The sequence below is a fragment of the Tachypleus tridentatus genome, chromosome 9 (genome assembly GCF_004210375.1).
Source record: "Tachypleus tridentatus isolate NWPU-2018 chromosome 9, ASM421037v1, whole genome shotgun sequence".
Taxonomy (NCBI): domain Eukaryota; kingdom Metazoa; phylum Arthropoda; class Merostomata; order Xiphosura; family Limulidae; genus Tachypleus; species Tachypleus tridentatus.
Genome location: NC_134833.1, coordinates 70,807,475 through 70,831,732, shown reverse-complemented (window position 1 = coordinate 70,831,732; position 24,258 = coordinate 70,807,475). Strand labels below are relative to the sequence as shown.

The window sequence follows — 24,258 nt, the reverse complement described above, 5'->3', positions numbered from 1 at the left end:
TCTGGAAACTTGCTCGTGACCATCTCAGAGGTTCGTGACTCACCTTTTGAAAAATACTGATTTAGAGTATAAATGACATAGAAATAATTTATATAAACTATTTATGATTTAGGCGTGTTTTATTCAGTCACACACAACATTTGGCCATTTCTATGCAAAAACGGCTCGTTTGGGCTGAAAACACTTTACATAGAAGAGAACAACGTTTCGACCTTCTTCATCGTCAGGAACCTGACGATGACCGAAGAAATCAAAACGTTGCTCTCTATGTAAGTGTTTCTAAACGAGCTGTTTTTTGCATATAAATTTCTCAACAAGTGGGTTTCTCGTCATCACTGATTATTTGGCCATTTCATGTTTTATTGATTAATATAGTGTCTAAAATTACACAAGAGCACTATTGGAAGCGTAACATAATTAAATATACTACGACATACAATACTGTAACAGTTAAAAGTATCAGCTGTCAGATTACATAGAAGGGTGGACAGTTCAAAGTTTATTTTACTATCAAATTATGGAACGATAGAATTTCAAACAAGTTTATGTGGATTGATGAATATGTTTATAGCCATACTTTTACTCTTTACATCTGTTTCTATAGGTTAACAACGTTTGTTTATGTGGACTGATGTGTATGTCCATAATCATATTTTTACTCTTCCCATGTGGTTCAACTGGTTAACAACGTTTCTTTATGTGGGCTGGTGTGTATATTCATAATCATACTTTTACTCTTCACATCTGATTCAACTGGTTAACAACGTTTCTTTATGTAGACTGACGTGTATGTCCATAATCATGCTTTTACTCTTCACATCTGGTTCAACTGGTTAACAATTAAATAAGTTAATTATAGTGTACAGCTAGTGAAGTACAAATATTTTGAAAGTTACAACATGACGAAAACTTAAAAAAATAATGCAGAAAACGAATGAAAAACGATAACATATTCTGTACAAAGATTAATATTGGAGACACAATTAAGAAAATGATAATGCAATAATGATAAGGCAAACACAAAAATTATAGCATACACATACGTATCAATCCCTTATTACAGGCCACCTCAGATATTAGTGACCATGTTTAAAGTTCTTTGGGTTGATTTCGAAAAGTGCAACATAATTATCCCTTAATGATTATAGTATTTCCTTATATTAGGTTTAAACAAATAGCTAGTATTTCAGAATATGGTTAAATAAAACTGCATTTCGCTATGATACTTTCACTGCTCTATATAATGTTATCTATCTATTTTTTTTATCTATCTACGGATATAAGTTGAAGTTTCTTAAAATATTAAATAATATATTTTAAAATTGTTGTTTTAACACGCTTTTAATATTTCTTTAACTTCAGTTTTAGATTAGCAGGAAAAGTGCTAAGTGGTGTAAAAAGGTGGTACAAAACATTATTAACTTAACTTCAATATCAGCTTTAAAATAAGATCAAAAGTACTACATGATGTGACAAGGTAGTTCAATACATTACTAACTTGTCTTTAATACCAGCCTTAGATTAGGATAAAAATAATAGTTTTGGTAAAATTACGTGAAAGTATTGTTTGATAGATGGTTCATCACGTTATTATCTACCTTTAACGTTAGCTTTGTATTAATATCTTGTGACATTATCGAAAGTATTCATGAAAAGAAGAAGGTTTTGTCCGGGACAAATCATAGTGTTAGCCAAGCTTATTTTAAGTATTCTATTAATATGGTAAGTAAACGACTACATAGTACAGAAAAAGTTATTATAAAAAACACACCCTAAACATGATCACAATTCGTTTATCTTTGTACGTAGTTTTCATCAAGTTATTTCCCTATACAATAGAAATTTCAACCGAATGTAATTAATGTAATTTTAATTATACTCTAATAATTAAGCCCCTTTCTTCACCTACAGTTTATACTATATGGTAAACCAGTATTGGCAAAAAAAAACTGTCTTATTTGCAGTATTTGTGTTTTATTATTTCCAGATATTGTTTTGAAGTTAAATAAATACTGTCATAACAAGAATATACACTACTCACCATTATTAAAGGTGCATTGAATGAGCTTGATTCATTAGTACATGTTTTCATAACTATGGACTTATTTTGTAAACTTGCTAACAGTTTCTTTGTAATTGAGTTGCACATATAATGACATGTAATGTTAGCCGAATAATGGGAAAAATAAGAAAATCATTGAAAATCTACAGATTATTAAAAATAAAAAAGTATTCAGTATATTGAACCACAATGTAGTTGGTTTGAAACGTGTCGTGCAAACAATATTGTCGTCTTTCTTGTATCAGGAACTGTGAGTTTAAAGCCTTATAAAAGGAAAGAACGTATAAGAAAAAACAAACAACATTTGTTGAAAGCATCATCTGAAATAAATGCAGAAATACATGAATTCTTTGTCTCTGTAACAAAATGGTTTCAAGAAAGTGGTCTATATGGAGAAGTTGTAGCCAAAGTTGTCATATTGAAGGTGAACATGGTGACTAAACTATGTAAAATATCAAAAGCTGTAAGAGAGTTTTCGTATAGAGAAGTGACCGTGAGAAGGTAAAGAAACAAAACACAGTATTTCTTTTATTTGTTGGAGGACTGTGAGATAATTTGAAAAAGGAAAATTATCAAATCATTTTAGTTTGTAGCAGTATCATTACATGCTGATTTGTAGTTTATCACAACACTCTAGCTTTTAGCAGTATCATAGCATGCTGGTTTGTAGTTTATCACAACACTCTAACTTTTAGCAGTATCATAACATGCTGGTTTGTAGTTTATCACAACATTCTAGCTTGTAGCAGTATCATAACATGCTGGTTTGTAGTTTATCACAACATTCTAGCTTTTAGCAGTATTATAACATGCTGGCTTGTAGTTTATAACAACACTCTAGCTTTTAGCAGTATCATTACATGCTGGTTTGCAGTTTATCAAAACATTCTAGCTTTTAGCAGTATCATAACATGCTGGTTTGTAGTTTATCACAACATTCTAGCTTTTAGCAGTATCATAACATGCTGGTTTGTAGTTTATCACAATACTCTAACTTTTAGCAGTATCATTACATGCTGGTTTGTAGTTTATCACAACATTCTAGATTGTAGCAGTATCATAACATGCTGGTTTGTAGTTTATCACAACATTCTAGCTTTTAGCAGTATCATAACATGCTGGTTTGTAGTTTATCACAATACTCTAACTTTTAGCAGTATCATTACATGCTGGTTTGTAGTTTATCACAACATTCTAGATTGTCGCAGTATCATAACATGCTGGTTTGTAGTTTATCACAACATTCTAGGTTTTAGCAGTATTATAACATGCTGGCTTGTAGTTTATAACAACATTCTAGCTTTTAGCAGTATCATAACATGCTGGTTTGTAGTTTATCACAATACTCTAACTTTTAGCAGTATCATTACATGCTGGTTTGTAGTTTATCACAACATTCTAGCTTTTAGCAGTATCATAACATGCTGGTTTGTAGTTTATCACAACATTCTAGCTTGTAGCAGTATCATAACATGCTGGTTTGTAGTTTATCACAACATTCTAGCTTTTAGCAGTATCATTACATGCTGGTTTGTAGTTTATCACAACATTCTAGCTTTTAGCAGTATCATAATATGCTGGTTTGCAGTTTATCACAACATTCTAACTTTTAGCAGTATCATAACATGCTGGTTTGTAGTTTATCACAACATTCTAGATTGTAGCAGTATCATAACATGCTGGTTTGTAGTTTATCACAACATTCTAGCTTTTAGCAGTATCATAACATGCTGGTTTGTAGTTTATCACAATACTCTAACTTTTAGCAGTATCATTACATGCTGGTTTGTAGTTTATCACAACATTCTAGATTGTCGCAGTATCATAACATGCTGGTTTGTAGTTTATCACAACATTCTAGCTTTTAGCAGTATCATAACATGCTGGTTTGTAGTTTATCACAACATTCTAGCTTTTAGCAGTATCATAACATGCTGGTTTGTAGTTTATCACAATACTCTAACTTTTAGCAGTATCATTACATGCTGGTTTGTAGTTTATCACAACATTCTAGATTGTAGCAGTATCATAACATGCTGGTTTGTAGTTTATCACAACATTCTAGCTTTTAGCAGTATCATAACATGCTGGTTTGTAGTTTATCACAATACTCTAACTTTTAGCAGTATCATTACATGCTGGTTTGTAGTTTATCACAACATTCTAGATTGTCGCAGTATCATAACATGCTGGTTTGTAGTTTATCACAACATTCTAGGTTTTAGCAGTATTATAACATGCTGGCTTGTAGTTTATAACAACATTCTAGCTTTTAGCAGTATCATAACATGCTGGTTTGTAGTTTATCACAATACTCTAACTTTTAGCAGTATCATTACATGCTGGTTTGTAGTTTATCACAACATTCTAGATTGTAGCAGTATCATAACATGCTGGTTTGTAGTTTATCACAACATTCTAGCTTTTAGCAGTATCATAACATGCTGGTTTGTAGTTTATCACAATACTCTAACTTTTAGCAGTATCATTACATGCTGGTTTGTAGTTTATCACAACATTCTAGATTGTCGCAGTATCATAACATGCTGGTTTGTAGTTTATCACAACATTCTAGGTTTTAGCAGTATCATAACATGCTGGTTTGTAGTTTATCACAACATTCTATCTTTTAGCAGTATCATTACATGGTGGTTTGTAGTTTATCACAACATTCTAGCTTTTAGCAGTATCATAACATGCTGGTTTGTAGTTTATAACAACACTCTAGCTTTTAGCAGTATCATTACATGCTGGTTTGTAGTTTATCACAACATTCTAGCTTGTAGCAGTATCATAACATGCTGGTTTGTAGTTTATCACAACATTCTAGCTTTTAGCAGTATCATTACATGCTGGTTTGTAGTTTATCACAACATTCTAGCTTTTAGCAGTATCATAATATGCTGGTTTGCAGTTTATCACAACATTCTAGCTTTTTGCAGTAGCATAACATGCTGGTTTGTAGTTTATAACAACACTCTAGCTTTTAGCAGTATCATTACATGCTGGTTTGTAGTTTATCAAAACATTCTAGCTTTTAGCAGTATCATTACATGCTGGATTGTAGTTTATAACAACACTCTAGCTTTTAGCAGTATCATTACATGCTGGTTTGTAGTTTATCAAAACATTCTAGCTTTTAGCAGTATCATTACATGCTGGATTGTAGTTTATAACAACACTCTAGCTTTTAGCAGTATCATTACATGCTGGTTTGTAGTTTATCACAACATTCTAGCTTTTAGCAGTATCATAATATGCTGGTTTGCAGTTTATCACAACATTCTAACTTTTAGCAGTATCATAACATGCTGGTTTGTAGTTTATCACAACATTCTATCTTTTAGCAGTATCATTACATGGTGGTTTGTAGTTTATCACAACATTCTAGCTTTTAGCAGTATCATAACATGCTGGTTTGTAGTTTATAACAACACTCTAGCTTTTAGCAGTATCATTACATGCTGGTTTGTAGTTTATCACAACATTCTAGCTTGTAGCAGTATTATAACATGCTGGTTTGTAGTTTATCACAACATTCTAGCTTTTAGCAGTATCATTACATGCTGGTTTGTAGTTTATCACAACATTCTAGCTTTTAGCAGTATCATAATATGCTGGTTTGCAGTTTATCACAACATTCTAGCTTTTTGCAGTATCATAACATGCTGGTTTGTAGTTTATCACAACATTCTATCTTTTAGCAGTATCATTACATGGTGGTTTGTAGTTTATCACAACATTCTAGCTTTTAGCAGTATCATAACATGCTGGTTTGTAGTTTATAACAACACTCTAGCTTTTAGCAGTATCATTACATGCTGGTTTGTAGTTTATCAAAACATTCCAGCTTGTAGCAGTATCATAACATGCTGGTTTGTAGTTTATCACAACATTCTAGCTTTTAGCAGTATCATTACATGCTGGTTTGTAGTTTATCACAACATTCTAGCTTTTAGCAGTATCATAATATGCTGGTTTGCAGTTTATCACAACATTCTAGCTTTTTGCAGTATCATAACATGCTGGTTTGTAGTTTATCACAACATTCTATCTTTTAGCAGTATCATTACATGCTGGTTTGTAGTTTATCAAAACATTCTAGCTTTTAGCAGTATCATTACATGCTGGATTGTAGTTTATAACAACACTCTAGCTTTTAGCAGTATCATTACATGCTGGTTTGTAGTTTATCACAACATTCTAGCTTTTAGCAGTATCATTACATGCTGGATTGTAGTTTATAACAACACTCTAGCTTTTAGCAGTATCATTACATGCTGGTTTGTAGTTTATCACAACATTCTAGCTTTTAGCAGTATCATAATATGCTGGTTTGCAGTTTATCACAACATTCTAACTTTTAACAGTATCATAACATGCTGGTTTGTAGTTTATAACAACACTCTAGCTTTTAGCAGTATCATTACATGGTGGTTTGTAGTTTATCACAACATTCTAGCTTTTAGCAGTATCATTACATGCTGGTTTGTAGTTTATCACAACATTCTAGCTTTTAGCAGTATCATAATATGCTGGTTTGCAGTTTATCACAACATTCTAACTTTTAGCAGTATCATAACATGCTGGTTTGTAGTTTATCACAACATTCTATCTTTTAGCAGTATCATTACATGGTGGTTTGTAGTTTATCACAACATTCTAGCTTTTAGCAGTATCATAACATGCTGGTTTGTAGTTTATAACAACACTCTAGCTTTTAGCAGTATCATTACATGCTGGTTTGTAGTTTATCACAACATTCTAGCTTGTAGCAGTATCATAACATGCTGGTTTGTAGTTTATCACAACATTCTAGCTTTTAGCAGTATCATTACATGCTGGTTTGTAGTTTATCACAACATTCTAGCTTTTAGCAGTATCATAATATGCTGGTTTGCAGTTTATCACAACATTCTAGCTTTTTGCAGTATCATAACATGCTGGTTTGTAGTTTATAACAACACTCTAGCTTTTAGCAGTATCATTACATGCTGGTTTGTAGTTTATCAAAACATTCTAGCTTTTAGCAGTATCATTACATGCTGGATTGTAGTTTATAACAACACTCTAGCTTTTAGCAGTATCATTACATGCTGGTTTGTAGTTTATCAAAACATTCTAGCTTTTAGCAGTATCATTACATGCTGGATTGTAGTTTATAACAACACTCTAGCTTTTAGCAGTATCATTACATGCTGGTTTGTAGTTTATCACAACATTCTAGCTTTTAGCAGTATCATAATATGCTGGTTTGCAGTTTATCACAACATTCTAACTTTTAGCAGTATCATAACATGCTGGTTTGTAGTTTATCACAACATTCTATCTTTTAGCAGTATCATTACATGGTGGTTTGTAGTTTATCACAACATTCTAGCTTTTAGCAGTATCATAACATGCTGGTTTGTAGTTTATAACAACACTCTAGCTTTTAGCAGTATCATTACATGCTGGTTTGTAGTTTATCACAACATTCTAGCTTGTAGCAGTATCATAACATGCTGGTTTGTAGTTTATCACAACATTCTAGCTTTTAGCAGTATCATAACATGCTGGTTTGTAGTTTATAACAACACTCTAGCTTTTAGCAGTATCATTACATGCTGGTTTGTAGTTTATCAAAACATTCTAGCTTGTAGCAGTATCATAACATGCTGGTTTGTAGTTTATCACAACATTCTAGCTTTTAGCAGTATCATTACATGCTGGTTTGTAGTTTATCACAACATTCTAGCTTTTAGCAGTATCATAATATGCTGGTTTGCAGTTTATCACAACATTCTAGCTTTTTGCAGTATCATAACATGCTGGTTTGTAGTTTATCACAACATTCTATCTTTTAGCAGTATCATTACATGGTGGTTTGTAGTTTATCACAACATTCTAGCTTTTAGCAGTATCATAACATGCTGGTTTGTAGTTTATAACAACACTCTAGCTTTTAGCAGTATCATTACATGCTGGTTTGTAGTTTATCAAAACATTCTAGCTTTTAGCAGTATCATTACATGCTGGATTGTAGTTTATAACAACACTCTAGCTTTTAGCAGTATCATTACATGCTGGTTTGTAGTTTATCACAACATTCTAGCTTTTAGCAGTATCATTACATGCTGGATTGTAGTTTATAACAACACTCTAGCTTTTAGCAGTATCATTACATGCTGGTTTGTAGTTTATCACAACATTCTAGCTTTTAGCAGTATCATAATATGCTGGTTTGCAGTTTATCACAACATTCTAACTTTTAACAGTATCATAACATGCTGGTTTGTAGTTTATAACAACACTCTAGCTTTTAGCAGTATCATTACATGCTGGTTTGTAGTTTATCACAACATTCTAGCTTGTAGCAGTATCATAACATGCTGGTTTGTAGTTTATCACAACATTCTAGCTTTTAGCAGTATCATTACATGCTGGTTTGTAGTTTATCACAACATTCTAGCTTTTAGCAGTATCATAATATGCTGGTTTGCAGTTTATCACAACATTCTAGCTTTTGCAGTATCATAACATGCTGGTTTGTAGTTTATAACAACACTCTAGCTTTTAGCAGTATCATTACATGCTGGTTTGTAGTTTATCAAAACATTCTAGCTTTTAGCAGTATCATTACATGCTGGATTGTAGTTTATAACAACACTCTAGCTTTTAGCAGTATCATTACATGCTGGTTTGTAGTTTATCAAAACATTCTAGCTTTTAGCAGTATCATTACATGCTGGATTGTAGTTTATAACAACACTCTAGCTTTTAGCAGTATCATTACATGCTGGTTTGTAGTTTATCACAACATTCTAGCTTTTAGCAGTATCATAATATGCTGGTTTGCAGTTTATCACAACATTCTAACTTTTAGCAGTATCATAACATGCTGGTTTGTAGTTTATCACAACATTCTATCTTTTAGCAGTATCATTACATGGTGGTTTGTAGTTTATCACAACATTCTAGCTTTTAGCAGTATCATAACATGCTGGTTTGTAGTTTATAACAACACTCTAGCTTTTAGCAGTATCATTACATGCTGGTTTGTAGTTTATCACAACATTCTAGCTTGTAGCAGTATCATAACATGCTGGTTTGTAGTTTATCACAACATTCTAGCTTTTAGCAGTATCATTACATGCTGGTTTGTAGTTTATCACAACATTCTAGCTTTTAGCAGTATCATAATATGCTGGTTTGCAGTTTATCACAACATTCTAGCTTTTTGCAGTATCATAACATGCTGGTTTGTAGTTTATCACAACATTCTATCTTTTAGCAGTATCATTACATGGTGGTTTGTAGTTTATCACAACATTCTAGCTTTTAGCAGTATCATAACATGCTGGTTTGTAGTTTATAACAACACTCTAGCTTTTAGCAGTATCATTACATGCTGGTTTGTAGTTTATCAAAACATTCTAGCTTTTAGCAGTATCATTACATGCTGGTTTGTAGTTTATCACAACATTCTAGCTTTTTGCAGTATCATAACATGCTGGTTTGTAGTTTATCACAACATTCTATCTTTTAGCAGTATCATTACATGGTGGTTTGTAGTTTATCACAACATTCTAGCTTTTAGCAGTATCATAACATGCTGGTTTGTAGTTTATCACAACATTCTAGCTTTTTGCAGTATCATAACATGCTGGTTTGTAGTTTATCACAACATTCTATCTTTTAGCAGTATCATTACATGGTGGTTTGTAGTTTATCACAACATTCTAGCTTTTAGCAGTATCATAACATGCTGGTTTGTAGTTTATAACAACACTCTAGCTTTTAGCAGTATCATTACATGCTGGTTTGTAGTTTATCAAAACATTCTAGCTTTTAGCAGTATCATTACATGCTGGTTTGTAGTTTATCACAACATTCTAGCTTTTTGCAGTATCATAACATGCTGGTTTGTAGTTTATCACAACATTCTATCTTTTAGCAGTATCATTACATGGTGGTTTGTAGTTTATCACAACATTCTAGCTTTTAGCAGTATCATAACATGCTGGTTTGTAGTTTATAACAACACTCTAGCTTTTAGCAGTATCATTACATGCTGGTTTGTAGTTTATCAAAACATTCTAGCTTTTAGCAGTATCATTACATGCTAGTTTGTAGTTTATCACAACATTCTAGCTTTTAGCAGTATCATAACATGCTGGTTTGTAGTTTATCACAACATTCTAGCTTTTAGCAGTATCATAACATGCTGGTTTGTAGTTTATCACAACATTCTAACTTTTAGCAGTATCATAACATGCTGGTTTGTAGTTTATCACAACACTAGCTTTTAGCAGTATCATAACATGCTGGTTTGTAGTTTATCACAACATTCTATCTTTTAGCAGTATTATTACATGGTGGTTTGTAGTTTATCACAACACTCTAGCTTTTAGCAGTATCATTACATGCTAGTTTGTAGTTTATCACAACATTCTAGCTTTTAGCAGTATCATTACATGCTGGTTTGTAGTTTATCACAACATTCTAGCTTTTAGCAGTATCATAACATGCTGGTTTATAGTATTTTCACACCACTTCAGCTTTTAGCAGTACCACAGCACTTGGTTTGTGGTATTATTACAACATCTTGGTTTTTGCTAATATTACAACAACCTGGTTTATACCAGTGTCACAATATCTTGATTTGAAACAATATCATAACTCTCAGGTGCACTGATAACTTTTTTAAGAGTCATAAAGCAATAACTGGAGGAACGTCAGGAAATGGATCACAGAGGTCCCTGACTTTGAATTTGAAGAAATGGAAAAGATGTAATATAAAAGAAATAAAGTGGATAGTAAACTCAAGAACAAAGACAATCAAACTGATGAAACTTCACTAACTTACGAATTTTAGCTTATCCTGTTTGGATTATCCTCTTTTCAACTTGTTACTGCCTATTATTGTAAACAAAATTATTTTATCCCTCTCAGAAACTCTGTACCCTTGTTGACAAACTGTTTGTCTTGGTTGTAACTCCTTATGCTTGTAGAATACTGTGTTCTTCGTTTGAAGAGACACTTAAAACACACAAGAGCGAAGAATTCACTTGAAAGTAAACAGAAACATTCAACAAAACGAGGTATGGCTGCAGCTTTAAACTTTCTCTTTATTACCTTTCAACGCATTTTTGAAATTTGGCTACTACGGAAAGTGACTTCAGCCCAGGAGTTGCAGATTTATATTTGTTCAAATGTGAATTTGCATATATATAAGAGTTCTTAGCAAGAAAGTCTATGATAAAGCTTTGTACACTGGTTACACTTGTAGATATAGTGGCAATATTCTTGTATTTAATTATCAATGTTTTCTTGACAACAGCTGAACAAATTTATTTGCCATAACCCAAACAGAAAAGCTCTTTCACTGAAAGCAAAGCACATTACTTAGAGTTAGATTTTGGTACCTTAATCAAATATTGGTGCTAAAAGTTTTTAATAAAACCCACACTTTTCAGTTTATAAACTTTCCATTTCCAAATACAAATATTCCAATTAAGTTGTATTACAATGTTAACTATTCACAACTTATTATATGAAGTAGAATAAATTCTACTTGTGGTATGTATTATGTGCTCGTAAACTCATTTGCATTTTTCACAACTGCAGCTTCTTCTGATGAATTTTGAGTATAAATATCATTAAATTTTTAAGAAATTCAATATTCTTGCTCATAATAATGAGTTTAATATGCTTACAGGATTTCACAACCTTGTCAAAACTTTCACGTCTACACTTAAGTTTTTTAGAAATTGTTAAAGCAACATCAAACCGCTATAATGAACTGATCACCATTATTTTTTATTTTTGTTAGTTTAACTGGTTACTACTAATAGTTACTACTAGCTGTATGGCTTGTGTTATGTTAAATGTGTTTCAATTAATTAGATTAACTGAATAGTATGATTGACATTGGTAGTTGAATTACATTATATTTTGCTAATTGCTTTTATTGACATATTTAACATTGTTGTAGCTTCCTTTTCTATTATTATTGAACCTTCTTGAACTTTAGCACCTTTACTTTAATTTTATTTATTACTTTCAGCTACTCGTCCATGTTAACTTCACTACATTGGCTTTCATAGTCTTGGGTTTGGTTGTGGTTCTGATCCAGCGAGCTAGACCTTGAAAATAGTGCCAAATGTTTCTGTTTTTGCCTAATAAAAACAACCCAAACCTTTTCGGAATGATTTTTTGGACTCACGTTGAACTTCCGGGCTGGCTTCTGTGGCGACTATTAATTAGTGTATCAATATTTTAATTTTATATTGTACAATTCTAGAATTCGTTTATTTTCCTTCTTTATAAACATTAGTTTTGGGCTATGTTACTGGTAATGCGCTATTGCTTGACTCTATTCATAATATGAGCTCTAGCAATGTATCTTAGATGTCTGGCTCATACAAAGTACACTACTGGAGCTGCTTAAATGATTTCCATTGGCCGTAACAAATTTCTAGAAAGACTGCGGAAAGCTTTAAACAATCATATTACTATTATGTTGTTTAACAAACATTGCATTTATTTTTCACTGTTATACTTTTAGTATAGAAATTGCTTTGCATTGTTAACTTGGTAAGTCTTTGAATAGTGAACAAGTAGCAACAGATTGGAAATTAGCTAATGTCACTTCTATATGCAAGGGTGCTAATAGAAGTTGTCCCAGTAATAATAGATCTATTAATCTCATATGAGTTGGGGAAAGAGTTTTGGAAAGTCTGATAAAGATACTATGCAAAGTCATTTAACAAAGTTTAAGGGAAAATCTTGCCTTACAAATATTTTGACATGCTTTGATAATGTTACTGCATATATAGACCCTGGTGAAGGGGTGGATTAAGTGTATCTTGATTTTCAGAAAACATTTCACGGGGTACCACATATAGTGTGGAAGATAAGTTAACTAATTGGACAAAAGAGTGGCTTGATGGAAGAAAGCAGAGAGTTGTTATAAATTAAGATCAGCCAAACTAGATTAATGTTATAAATGGTGTACCCCAGGTCTCTGTCTTAGAACCATTGCTCCTTTTGATTTATAATAATGATATAGATGAAGGAATTGTCAATAAGTTATTTAAATTTGTTGACAATATCAAAGTCTTGGATGTTACTGGCTGTGAAGAAGATGCTGCTGCTTTACAAAAGAATTTAGATCATTTATTAAGTTGAGAAAATAAATAACAGATTGATTTTAATTATGATAAATGTAAGATAATGCATATGGGTTATAATAATTTGAATTATAGGTATAATTTGAATGGAAATAACCTCAACAGTGTTTCAAAGGAAAGAGATCTTAGTGTAACTGTTGATCAGTCTCTCAAACCATCTAAGCATTATGCTGTTGCTAGTGGTAGCGGAAGTGGGATTTTAGGTTGTATCTACAGAAATATTGAATACAAGTCTACAGAGGTTATAATTTAATTGTATAAATTACTAGTTAGGACACATTCAGAATATTGTGTTCAGTCTTTGGCTCCTTATCTTAGGAAAGACATTGGCTTTTTTGGAAAGGGTTCAGAGGAGAGTTACTAAAATGGTACCTGGGATGGAGTAGTTGACATACAAGGAGAGATTAAGATCCTTAAAATTATTTCCTCGTGAAAAAGGAAGGGTTGGAGGGGGTCTGACTCAGATGTTTAAGATTGTAAAAATAATTAATAATAGTGATAAATCAACATTTTTCACACTTAACAGCCAGAATTATAGAACCAGGCGACAGAAATAAAGATTCAGGTAAAGAAAAAGCCATATTCAGCTTACAGAATTTTATTTTTATAGCAGGATGGTTGGCCTATGGAATGGATTGTCTTAAGATATTCTTAAGAGAAGGGAAATTTTAAGGAGTGTGTGTGTGTGTGTGTGTTTTCTTATACCAAAACCACATCTGGCTACCTGCTGAACCCACCGAGGGGAATCGAACCCCTAATTTTAGCGTTGTAAATCTGTAGACTTACCGCTGTACTCCTTTTAAGGAAATGAACTTCACGAAATAGTCAGTTCAGAATTCCGGTTGTAATGGAACTGAACATTTGATAGAACTAATTAAAAAGTAAAGCCATACATTTTGAGACTAAACTGCAAAGCTACACAATGGGCTATTTGTGTTCTGCCTACCACGGGTATTGAAACGAGGTTTTTATCAATGTGAATTCGCAAACATACCGCTGTACTACTGAAGGGCAAACTATAAAATGAGAGAAAATACCACGCAATTGTTTGTAAAATAAATGGTAGTATCCATGCTTGATCGGTATAGTAATAAAATTAATTTCATTAATTGTATGATTTAAAAGGCTCCACAATGAACTTATTATACATAATAATGTAATGGTATTTATAAATATAACATATAAACTAAAAAAGTACTTCTCTATCGGGACATGTCTTGAAAACTTGTGTTTTGGTACCTCAGACTGTGATTTATGATCGATATTGTATTTTGAACGCATATCAGACTTTTTTATATTCCAACCAAGCGTTCTGCTTTATCGTGTAAAAAAATCTTTAGCTATTATTGCCTACTCAGCCTTATTTGATAACGCTACTTTAGCTTTGTCTCATCACAGTATGCCGTGGTAGATTACTTGTCCAACTGTCGATCGATTCGTGAAGCTTGGAAGGATTGATAAGTTCTGTGTTGTGAACATGTGGCTGTTTATGAGTTATTTTACTTTAAAACATGCATTTCATTGTTCGATAACTTATTTTTAGTAGTATCTCTAAAACTCTTTTAAAGTTATAGATTTTTTAAGTAACGCACAATTACTGGTAACTAATATCCACTTTATTTTACAAATTATTCATGCAGGACCTTCCTTCCTGACTGACATAAAAATATTACATATGCAAACATAATTACCTAAGATGTGATGTTTACGAAACAATACTCAAACATTTTATATTTGACACAGTATGTCTTTTCAATGGCTCACGAATTCTAAAACAATAATGTCACATGAAAGTGATTCAAAATAAAGGTTTGGTCTAGTTTTAATACTGTATGGGTCCCCCCAGTGGTATGTCTGCGGACTTACACACTAAATACCGGGTTTCGATACCCGTGGTGGGTAGAGCACAGATAGCCCATTGTGTAGCTTTGTGCTTAATTTAAAACAAAACAAATACTGTATGTTTCTTCACTGGTACAACTTACTCATCTTCCTTTACAAACAGTAAGTTATATATATGTAACGTTTACTCGAAACGTTTACAATAAAGTATTATAAATCAAATGATTTTCTCTGATCACTTACTTCCCAATTTTAACCATCTTTGCGTTTCTTGTTTGAAATTATATATATTTTTCTCAGTGAAACAAACTGCAGGCTATCATTTACTTTATGCATTGCGAGAGGCAGAAAGCAAGTTTGGACTGAAAAAACAAAAAATTCAATGACAGCTAAAGACATCACAAATGAGCATATTTTAGACTCAAATAAATAGGAATAGACGGCAAACGTATCTATATATCGTCTTGTTATTTCACAAGTTTGTATATTGTAATGATATATATATATATATATATGTTAGAGAAAGCTAACATGCATAGATGTAACGGGCAATAAAATATTAGTTGAACAATAATTATAAGTGTATGTGGTAGGGCTGAGGGCTTGTTTGGTAAATTTATAATTCCAAATACAGATATGCATAAAAAGTCCAAATAGGTTCCTACGTATATGCTTAAATTTATTATTAATACATTGTTCTGTTTTGTCTTTTATTTAATTGAAATGTGTTGCTGACATAAAGCAGCAGATTGGGAAATAAACACAGTATTGTAATAACGGAAAAAAAAAGGCAGATACAAGTTCTCTTTTTCTCTTGGTTTTATTAAGAATTATAAAAGAAAAAATAAATTTTTGATTTTCAGACCCACCAGATGATCCATTTCTTGAAATCGAAGAAAAGAAACTACCTTCTCAAGCAACAATATCGGTTAAAGAACTGACCCTTTTATCTGTAAAGTGCGTGGCTCGTCATGCTGTACCTCCAGTGGAGCAAATCCACTGGTCTTTAGACACAAAAAACATTTCTTCCAATAGTGAACTTCTTGTTGAATTCCTCCCTGAAAAGAATACGTACGTTAGCTGGAGTGTGGTGACATTTAATGTGACAAGAACATTTCATAAAAAGGACCTCGTCTGTTACGTCCACCACGAGTTGTGGCCTCAAGCCGTCACCGTCAGTGCCTCCCTGGACGTTTTATGTAAGTACTATTTTCTGTCATGTATTGTTAATATGAGAATCTAACTTTATTTCTGTGTACAAATAAAGTAAGTAATCCTAACAGTTAAAATAAGTTGTAAAAGTATTTGTGGTAAACCTCAAATACGTGAATTAGAAAGAATATAATATTGTGAATTATTGATTCTGTAATTAGTCTTATGTAATGTACTCGAACAACCTTTAAAGTAATATCTTCATGTACGCCATATATTACACAGCATAAAATATTCTGCTTCAAGGATAATTTACGTTAAGTCAGATCAACTCTTGCTGCTTGAACAGCTTCACTACTTATTGGGCTATTAAGCTTGCTGGTCAGAAGTTGGATTAAAGTCGCTGTATTGAATTAAAATATCAGTCTAAATATTTACTCGACAGTATTAGTTATGTTTAGAAAGTGGGAAAATTAAACAAAGGATATTACTGCTTTGACTTAGCTTAATGTGTGCTATTAAAAGTGTTAGCTGAGGTACCTATGCCCTGGACGGAAGTTAAGTAAATACATGATTAATGAAAGGTTATCTTAGGACATAAAGTTGTTTCTTTTATATATAATTAAAAACAAACAAACAGCAACCCAAACGTCCATAAAAACATCAAGAGATAAAATGTGAAATCGTTAGTTTGCATGCATCTCATCATGGACCAAACAAACCTTCATGCCAAATTTGGTGAAGATCCATCAACAGGGGCAAAGTAGTGGTTAATAAAAACAACTGCAGAAAACACTCCTATATCCACACCTAGTGAAGTATTTACATGGACGTGCAACATAAGTGCAATTATATTCATATATATAGTACGCCAGTACATTACATCTGCGGTTTAGTTTGTTTTGAATTTCGCGCAAAGCTACATGAGGGCTATCTACACTAGCCATCCTTAAATTAGCAGTACAAAACTAAAGGGAAGGCAGCTAGCTAGTTATCACTACCCACCACCAGCTCTTGTGCTACTCTTTTACCAACGAATAGTGGAATTCACCGCACATTATAATGCTCCCACGGCTGAAAGGGGGAGCATGTTTGGTGTGACAGGGATTCGAGCCCGCGACCCTCAGATTACGAGTCAAGTGCTTTAACCACCTGGCCATGCCAGGCCTTAGATTTCCGTGAGAGGTATTCATGACGTCATATCTGCACCATGAGAATGGAAAACAAAAAGTTCTTCGTGAAGGGAAATGGAGGCGAAACGGGAAAATCGTGACCTCTTTTTGCAATTTTATGTGCACACAGGATAAAAATTTCGCGAAGTTGGGGTTGCATATCGTGTAATAAAAATATTTTCCAGTATCATACAAACAAGAATTATATTATAATATGATGACACACCTTTGAAAAAGTTCTTTGTGATGAATAAACCAACGAACTACTATAGCTGTCTTTGTATTAGCCAATATGTTGCAGGAGATTATTTATGTAAAATAATATACCAGAATTAATATACGTTCTTAATACGTTGTTTAATGAGAAACCCGGAAAAGGAAGTATTTGTAAATTGTAGCTAAGACAAATAATGATATTTGCGATTTCACTGAACTGGTAAATAAAGGCTAAAAATTGTAAATTTGTTCATGGAAGTTATTAAGCCGAATACAAATATAAGGTATAATAAATCCGACTTGTGTGAACAAAATTTTCTTAATGAAAGCTTCAATATTCTGAATATCTTTGAGATGTGTCTTCTGTTGAGATTTGTCTTCAAAAACAGGGCCCCGCCATGGCCAGGTGGTAAGGGCGCTCGACTCGTAATCTGAGGCTCGCGGGTTCAAATCTCCATCACACCAAACATACTCATCCTTTCAGCTGTGGGAGTAATATAATGTGACAGTTAATCCCACTGTTTGTTGGTAAAAAAGTAGCCCAAGAGTTGGTGTGGGCGGTGGTGACTAGCTGTTTCCTAGTTTTACGCTGCTAAATTAGGGACGGCTAGCGCGAAATTCCAAACAAACCAATATAATACAGAATAGTTTTGCTTCAATGTCTCTCTGAAGTTTTCAAAAATATTTTTAGATTTAGGATTGCCCCCCATTGGCCCAGCGGTATGTCCACGGACTTACAACGCTAAAAACCGAGTTTCGATACCCGTGGTGGGCAGAGCACAGATAGCCTATTGTGTAGCTTTGTGCTTAATTCAAAACAAGAACAACAACGACTTAGGATTATTTGAGGGTAATTAAAGAACAAAAAATGATAAAAATAAAGAATTTATGGTAAACGCTTTAAAATATTCTAAACACACTAAAATGTTTTAATTTTATTGCATGCAGTACAAATTTCGGTAGCAAGTAAAATCTTGATTTACTAATGTCATAAACGATTCCACTTAATAATGGAATATTTACGAATTCATTGATAATATAGTGCATAAAAGTAATCGCAGACAAATTGAGTACAACTTTCTACGAGATTCCTGATGGTTCACTTGTTTCTGTAAGTTTACTAGTGTGATAGTGATAATCTGTAAAAAGTTTTCAAGCCTTATTCAGTATATACCTTATTATACCTTATGTATATTCAGTTGAATATACATTTTCTTCATAAAAGATAAAAAGGAAGAAAGAGCATTTGCACGAGTTTACCTCACAGACTGAAAAGAAATCTAAAGATAAATTCATCTTAGTGTTATTTTTTGATTTTTTTTTCTGTTTTAACATGTTTCTTGAATGCCCTCTGGTAATGTCAAGTTTTATATTTCAGATTTTATTTATTTTTTCTCATATTATCCGAGTCCCCCTATTTTTTTAAATTTGAGCCTCTCTGATTTTTCAATTTAATCACGTTATTTTTATATGCGGTTTTTACTTTCACAGTCGGTCTATGGCATTGGTAAAATGTTTTTTATGTTGTAATGATTATAACTTTGAATTCTTGTGTGTGTATCGTTAAACCATGAACATTGTGATAAGTAACTGTGTCTAATTTAGTGACATGTGGAAAATCCATTTATAGACTGGTCCTCACATTTGTTTTGATAATATTCACAATTTTCAGTATGAGAAAATAATTAAATCAATGATTGTTTGCTATAAAATTCTAATAGAACATGTGAACCAGTGAGTGATTTAGCTGATTTTAATTACATTGTAAAGAATTTGTGTGTATGAAGCATGAATCAAGGGCTCCAGCAATAACGACACTTATTTTTCTTTAATTACAGATATATTAAGAACATCAAATGAGTTAGAATTAACGATGATAGAAACTTGTTCATTATTTAAACATATGATCAATTCTTTTATACGCAAACGAATTCTTATGATGTCACTGTCTCACCTAATCAGCCTCGTGTTTATAAAGAAAGAATGACCGTGCTAATAATGTGTTTGCTAGCTGTAGAACAACAATAGCTGCTAAACAAACAGAAACAGAAACACAGGCCTGTGAAACGAGAATATTAGCTTTCAATTAGAGTTGCAGTTCAAAGGATAAATGTTTTAAAATGAATCTCACAGGTGAGGCATAATAAAAACTAAAATTACAATAATTAGATTAGGCTCAACAGCACATCTGACGGCCTCTAACCCTAGAAACCGAGTTTCAATACCTGTGATGGCACAGCACAGATAGCCCTTTTTGTATGTTTGTGTTTAACAACAAACAAACAAAACAAAACTTTCAGAGATATAAATTAGTAAACATTATCACAGAAGCGATCATCAACGCTCATCGTGACAAACATGACCAGAAATATATATATATATACCTAATGAAATATATATTTAATACTTCACGACCTTCTGTTTTTCTCGGGACAAAAATTTCCATGCATATAGTTAAGTGTTTTAGTATAGAGATATCAATCTATGAGGAAAATCTCTCTCTCTCTCTATATATATATATGTATGTATATACACATATCTAAATAATAATATCATAAGACACGTATTTATATATATTTTACTTATAAATAAGAAAATGTGTTGAAGTATCAGTACATGATAACATTAGAATTCTATCGTCTAGTTCTAAACAAAGATCAGAAAAAAACGCAATAATTAATTTTCTTAATTATTACTATCATTATTTTTGTCCTTATAGATGTACCATCATTTTCCATTAGTCGGGAACCACCGTTTGGATTCCCTGTAGTCGAGGGTATGTTCGTGTCTCTTCAGTGTGACATTGATGCTAACCCTCCAAGCGTTGCGAAATGGCTGAAAGACGAGGGAACATTGCCCTTAGCGTCCTCTGTAGACGGTGTTCTGAACTTTACATCCATCAGCAGGCATCATTCTGGTTGGTACAAGTGCATTACAGAGAACCAGTTTGGATCGTTTTCGTCATTTGGCTATTTTTTAAATGTTCGGTGTAAGTACTATTCTAAAAATATTATGTGACATACAGAATTTATTTACACACGACAAAATATATAGTAGCAGATCACCGTGAAAAAACTTCCTTTTTTCCCACAGGAACAACTTTATTGTTTTTTACATACATGTGTTACCAAAATAATGGTCTGGTGCTTAAAATGATCGACTCGCAATTTGTGGATCGCGGATTTGAATCCCGTCATCAAACATGTTCGCCCTTTCAGCTGTAAGGGTGTTATAATGTGATAGCCAATCCAACTTTTATTGGTAAAAGAGTAGCCTAAGAGTTGGCAGTGGATAGTGTTGATTAGCTGTCTCCACTCTTGTCTATCATTTATAAAATAGAAACAGCTAGCGTAGATAGCTCTCGGATAGTTTTGCACGAAATTCAATAAAACAAGGAAGTAAACCAAAATCATAGAGGCTACAAAATATGTTGAAAAATAAATCGCTTAGTATTGTAATAAATTGAACAGATTTTGTTATTTTAAGGTTTAAACAAATTCGAATAATCACTATACAAATTCATAAAATTGTATTTATTAGTTAAAAAATCACCAGAGTACGAATATCAGAATAATTGTAAATGGATTGTTTTATCTTCTCTGTCCCTCGCTGGAACAGCGGTAAGTCTTCCGAGTTACAACGCTAAAATCAGGCGTTCGATTCCTCTCGAAGGACACAGCATATAGCCCTATATTCTCGATATGAAAAAAAAGGTAATTATTTATTTAAAAAAAACATTTAAAGAAAAGCAGGAAATATTTTATCCATTTTTCACGAACTATTAAGCAATGAATCATTCAATAATATTGTAGTACTTTGTTCCATTTTTATGAGACGGCAAATTAAAATTTATTGTAATTATTTTCGAGTTATGAAAATGAATATTACGCATTAGAATTGAAACGTTCGCAAACAATGACAATCTTACTTACCATTTTAATTATGTTTTGGGTTTACATTTGTTAATTAGCTCTTTATGTGTGTTTTCAAAAGATGGTGCTGAAATTGTTCAAGAACCCCCTGATGTTCTAGAAGCTGATGCAGGCGATCCTTTCCGATTAGAATGTAAAGCCGATGGAAAACCGCCCCCATCTTATTGTTGGACAAGAATTAGAGAAAACAGTCGACTAGAGGGCGTTAGTATAGAGAAAGACTTATTGTTGGATACAGTTCTCTACTCTGATGCTGGACAGTACAAATGTATCGCGTCTAACACTATTGGACGAAGATTGTATACAGCTCAAACAAAAGATATTAATGTCAAAGTAAAAAGGTGATTACTATTTATACTTCACCAAAACTGGGCCGACATACAAGTATAGGTAGTTCATAGATATTCATTCAAAATTATGATAACTGAACACTTTGAAAAATAATACTACGTGATTAAATGAAACTTGAGTGGAGGCAAGCAAAAGATATGAATGTCAAAGTAAGGGGTGATTATTATTTATGCCAAACGAAAACTAGGCTGGTAGGGAAGTAAAGGTAAATATTTTTAAAAATGGAAATTCGGATGATTGAATTATTTGAAAAGTAAAACAACTTTAATATAAAGAGACTAGATTTTCTGGAGTCCAAAGTGGGACACCTAACTGATGAGGGGACCTGGCATACCAGATGGTTAGGGTGCTTTACTTGCAAGTTGAAGCTCATAGGTTCGGATTCCCTTCCCACCAAATATGCTCGCCCTTCATCCGTGATGGTCAATTGCATTATTGTTGATAAAGAGCAAAGAGTTCGGGGTGGGTGGAGATGACTAATTGCCTTCCCTCTGGTTTCTCTCTCACTGCTAAGTTAAGGATGACTACTGTAGATAGTCCTCGTGTATTTTTGCGGGAAGTTCAAAACAAAGTAAACCTAACTGATAAATAAAAAACTGTTACATTAAAAAATTAAAACTTCATAAAAATGTATACCATTTTATTATTATACTTTTCATTAAACATTATTTTCTTATACAAATCAGGGTGCGTTTTGGAATGACATTCATGAAAAATACATACCATTAAATCATTAGACATTCATGAAAAATACATCAATCATTACAATTCTTATTTGAAGATATATTTTAAAACTCATATTTCGAAATAAAGCAAACTAATTTCATACTGTTTTGTCAGCTTTAGCAATATTACTACGTACTGAATGCTAATATACGACATTTCAATGATTTCCTAATCTAAAGGTCAATGGCTGACGTCTGACGGTGTGTTATGAAATAATAAACAAGCTAATTTTGTATTAAAAATATCTTTAAAAGTATATGATTATCTATAGATTTGGATGTTTACATATGAAAATGACAGATATTATATGAGGACACGATAAATCTTATGTATACTCATAGTATGGTAATGGTTACCGCTTTAGCTTTGATAATGTGGAATGTATGAGATCATTATATCCCAAAACGGGATATTTTCGCGTCCCCTAAAATTTGTGGAGGACGGCGAGACAGGCAACTCGAAAACTGGTCACATTAGTCTAATAAAAATATATCTAATGTATGGGATGAATAAATTGTTTTTGATTTTTATTAACATATCATATGGACAAAACAAACCATTAAGTCCTTTAAGATTGTACTCGTACACCCGCCTTTAAGAAAAGTAAAAAAAATTAAACGCACCGTTTATTTTTCAGAAAAATAATTGATTCTTCTGTTAAAACCATTGTAAAGTGCTCTTTTTCACTAGTGGTCCCAGCATGGCCAGGTGGTTAAGGCGCTAGACTCCTAATCCTAGGGTCGTGGGTTTGAATCCCGATCGCACCAAACATGCTCGCCTATTCAGCCATGGGAGCGTTATAACGTGACGGTCAATTTTACTATTCGTTGGTAAAAGAGTAGCCCAAGAGTTGTCGGTGGGTGATGATGACTAGCTGCCTTCCCTCTGGTCTTAACTGCTAAATTAGGGGCAGCTAGTGCAGTTTGCCCTCAAGTAGCTTTGTGAGAAAATTCAAAAACAAACAAACAACCAATATTCGCTGCTGCTGACAGAAACTCATTCTATAATCCTGTCATCAAAATAAAATAAAAATTATTGTAACTGGAACCTAGGCTGTCTTTTTCAATCGTTAAACTTGTGCTTTCTTGTCCTATTATCTTCAAAATAGAGTACAATGAAATCGGAGGTTTTTATTTTATTGATTTCCTGAATAATCTTGTAAAGATTGATTAGTTCACCTAACTTCTGTCTTTTCTAAAAATAAAATAAGATATTACATATTTTCATAAGTGAACTATTCCATTCTAGATCTTCTCTAAATTCCTTGAAATAAATCAAAAGTTTAAACAGTATTTTAAGTAAGAATTAACTAGTGATTTGTATATAGTTAAGTAACTTTCTTGACTTGTAATGAATGGGTCTATAAATACACCTCAAAATTATACAAGTTTTTAATAGCAAAAGAGTACTGCTTTGGTAACATAAGTAAATTTTCCACCATCATGCCTATCTTTAGTCCAGATTTATTTTAAGCGTGTGATCCAAAGCATGATATATCAAATGTGTTATCCAGCACTTACTGTAATTAAGCACCACTCACCAAATCCTTATCCCTGTTATCAATTGAAATTAAAGGATAGATTAAACAATTACCAAGTTTTTTATATGTTTATTCTAAGAGTAGAGATAAA

The 24,258-nt window shown here is 32.6% G+C and overlaps 1 protein-coding gene across 1 annotated transcript in view; it reads left to right on the top strand.

Moving 5' to 3' along the window:
- Positions 1 to 22,580, top strand: part of LOC143227394 (uncharacterized) — a 28,855-nt gene extending 6,275 nt beyond the window's left edge. The window contains exons 3-7 of the mRNA XM_076458845.1: positions 2,308 to 2,563; positions 13,312 to 13,427; positions 15,942 to 16,277; positions 20,338 to 20,607; positions 21,612 to 22,580. Coding sequence (XP_076314960.1) covers positions 2,308 to 2,563; positions 13,312 to 13,427; positions 15,942 to 16,277; positions 20,338 to 20,607; positions 21,612 to 21,895 — 1,262 coding nt within the window. The 3' untranslated portion in view covers positions 21,896 to 22,580. The remainder of the gene's footprint in view (positions 1 to 2,307; positions 2,564 to 13,311; positions 13,428 to 15,941; positions 16,278 to 20,337; positions 20,608 to 21,611) is intronic.
- Positions 22,581 to 24,258: the final 1,678 nt, after the last annotated feature.